The 3,245-nt window shown below is 31.1% G+C and overlaps 1 protein-coding gene across 1 annotated transcript; it reads left to right on the top strand.

Annotated features, from left to right (window-relative positions):
- Window positions 1–514: 514 nt before the first annotated feature.
- HELRODRAFT_174215 (hypothetical protein) lies at window positions 515–1,662 on the top strand (the record flags this gene model as incomplete). The annotated part of the gene is made up of 2 exons (XM_009020763.1): window positions 515–779; window positions 1,055–1,662. 2 exons carry the CDS (start codon window positions 515–517, stop codon window positions 1,660–1,662), a joined length of 873 nt encoding a protein of 290 aa, XP_009019011.1.
- Window positions 1,663–3,245: the final 1,583 nt, after the last annotated feature.

Here is a 3,245-nt window from a genome sequence, read left to right as displayed (position 1 = left end):
GTTATTTTGTTTTTTTCGAAAGTGGAGTTTTTGAATTGATTTTGATTTTCCGTATATTTCTAATTACTTTACAAATTCAAATAAAGTGTAAAGGATAGTTCAAAATTGTGTGCGTGTTGTATCTGTTGCTAGTCAACAATAAAAGTATACTATTTTTTTTTGAAACGGCTTTAATAGTTTGTATATTGGTTGTACAATATAGTTGACAGTGTGTATAACATTATCTCTGTTGTCAAACAACAGTAGAAGTGTATCGCTTATCTATCACATATTGCATATCCAGGTAGATGGTTACATTTATTTTCTAATAAATAATAGTGTTTTATATCAAATATTTAATCATTTACTCTCTAATTCCATTAAATTCCATTGCATACCTCAAATAAATTCCATTCCATTCTTACCTCAACTTTCTCTGTGTCACAGTTGACAATACACAATATATTATATAACAAGTTCCAATTTTGCATTTAGGCTGCTATTGTCTTTCCTTTTGTCCCTCTTCTAAGAGGAAATGCCAGGAAAGGCGACAAAAGAGAAATGTATGCACTGTAATAAAGTGGCGGCGGCCAAGGAATTGTTGGCATGCAAGGTCTGTAGCCAATGTTGTCATTTCAAATGTATTGGCATTACTGATGCTTCATACAAGGAGTTAAATGCAATCGAAGGTTGTTTTTGGTGCTGTGAAACCTGCGTTGCTGTCTTGAATTCAGGCATTTTTGAGGCTCTGTTTGACAAAATTAAAATAATAGATGACAAATTAAACAAAATGAAAGAAGGTAATAATAACAAATGTAAGAGCTTTGAAATTTTATAGAAAGATATAGTGAATGAGCAAAACAAAAAAATAGAAAATCTAAAAAAAATTATTAATCAGCATGACAGTAAAAATAATGATATATTGGACACATTAGTAAATAACATAGACACTAGCCTAGACACCATAGTGGAGGGCAATAAACAAAAATCCGGTTGCAGCAAATCGGAAATATGACAAACTCAGATACCTTCACTGAAACTAAAAATACTAAAACCGTACAAAACATTTACTCAGACACAAAAAATCTGCACCACAATAGAAAATTTATTAAGAGTGCAAAAAAAATAAACCCGGCAAATACCGCCCGGCCATTGTACTCCGGGGTTCTTCAAAAGGATGTTAAAGCTGTTTATGGAGCAAATAAGGTTTGTGAACTGAGGGCAGCACCTAAGCCGGTTGAAAAATCTGTTTTGTATCTTGGTAGAATGAGCCCAGATATAGATGATGCTCAGATATTAAATTATCTGAAAAAAAATGGCATATCAGCAATTAAAATTTATCCAGTAATTAATAAAAACATTGAAAATATTTTAGCAAAATCATTTAAAATAATTATTAAGAAAACCGATTATTCAAAAATTATTAGTGACCCCATGCTTTGGCCTGAGGGTACTGTCATCAGAGACTGGATTTTTAATCAGTCAGATTCACAAACCAATAAGTCTCAAAACAATAATCTCTTCAAGACGACAGATACAAACCCAAATGTCCTACTAACGAACAAAACACCATCATCTAAGGAAGTTGTTGAACAAATTGTTCAGTCGGAAGACTTGAGTTCAGATCAACAGCTGAATGACATAAGTGAACGTTTCGAAAAGATAGCTATTACAAATAATTAAAATGGCTGTCAAAAACATTAAACTACCTTTAAACTTTTATATTAATCGTTTTATGTACAACATTTTTCGGGACATGAAGGGCGAACTATTTGATAATTTCTAAAGGTCATTCTATCAATGCAGCCGCTTTGATCCAGACGGAATTAAAACGTCTTTGCCTATTGTACACCTGAGTCATAATTTTAGGGTTCTAAGTTTGAATTGTCGTAGCATTTGTAACAAAATAGATCAATTGCAGATGTTAATTGATGAGATCGCATTTCAATTTGATGTTGTTTGTTTGACTGAGACGTGGTTGAACGACAAAAATGATACCATGATTGCTATTAAAAATTACAATTTTATAAATATAAATAGAAAGCAGAAAATCGGTGGAGGTGTTGCATTTTTTGTCAAAAACACGCTAAACTATTTATTAAGAAATGATATTACATTTGAAGATAATTTAATCTATGAATCTGTTTCCATTGAGATTAAGCAAAAAGCAATCAAACATACTCTTTATAAACATTTACAGGCCTCCTTCTTCTAACGTTGCTATTTTTCTAGAGCAATTGGAAACTTTACTAAGCAAAATAAACAATGAAAAAAGAATAATATATTTGACTGGAGATATAAATATTGATCTGTCAATTGATTCATTGTCCAGTCGTCAGTTAGTGAATCTCATGGCCTCTTTCGCTCTATATCCAACTGTAAATGTTCCCACGAGAACAACATCAGCATCCTCCACAATAGTAGATGTTATATTTACTAATTGTTTGGATGGTTTTTGCAGTGGTGTGGTGGTATCTGATATCTCAGATCACTTCCCCTTGTTTATCACTTTCTCTTCCTCAAAAGACGATTGCAACGAAAATAAATTTTCATTTTTCAGCACATGCGCAAGGAATTTAGATAAGTTAAGCGATGCACTGGCTGCTTATGACTGGTCTGATGTGCTTCTAGAAAATGATTGTCAGATGGCGTTCAAAAAATTTCTCAAAATTTTTGATGAACTATTTTGTCGGTCATGTCCATTTACTACTAAAAAACAAAAAAATTTCAAAAATTCATATCAACCATGGATGACAATACAAATTAAAAAACTCATTAGAAAGAAAAACGAGCTATAGAAAAAATTTAAAATAATGAAACATATGAAAATAAAACTAAATGTTGTAAAATTAAAAATGAAGTCAACAAGATTATTCTAGCATCAAAAATGAATTCCTATAATAATATGTTTGGCAGGCCTGATACTAATAGTAAAAATAAATGGAAAGCTATTAACTCGATTATGAATAAAAAGGTTAAATCTCAAAGCTTCACATTATTGAAAGACGAATCCATTGTTAAGGATCCGCTTGAAAATGCCAACATCTTTAATAATTATTTTATTGATTTGTTTAGTAAAAGTTTGCCGACAAACATTAACTTCCATGCTTTTTTGAAAAATGGAGTCTCCTCCTCTATTTACTTAATGCCATCCTGTCTGGCTGAATTATTTAACATTGTTAGATCGTTATCTAACTCTTCTTGTTTAGATCACTATAAATTTTCAAACAAAATCATAAAATATATAAATCATTCTATTTGCCATA

This window comes from Helobdella robusta, assembly GCF_000326865.2.
Source record: "Helobdella robusta unplaced genomic scaffold HELROscaffold_29, whole genome shotgun sequence".
Taxonomy (NCBI): domain Eukaryota; kingdom Metazoa; phylum Annelida; class Clitellata; order Rhynchobdellida; family Glossiphoniidae; genus Helobdella; species Helobdella robusta.
This window is presented reverse-complemented; position numbering and strand designations above follow the sequence as displayed.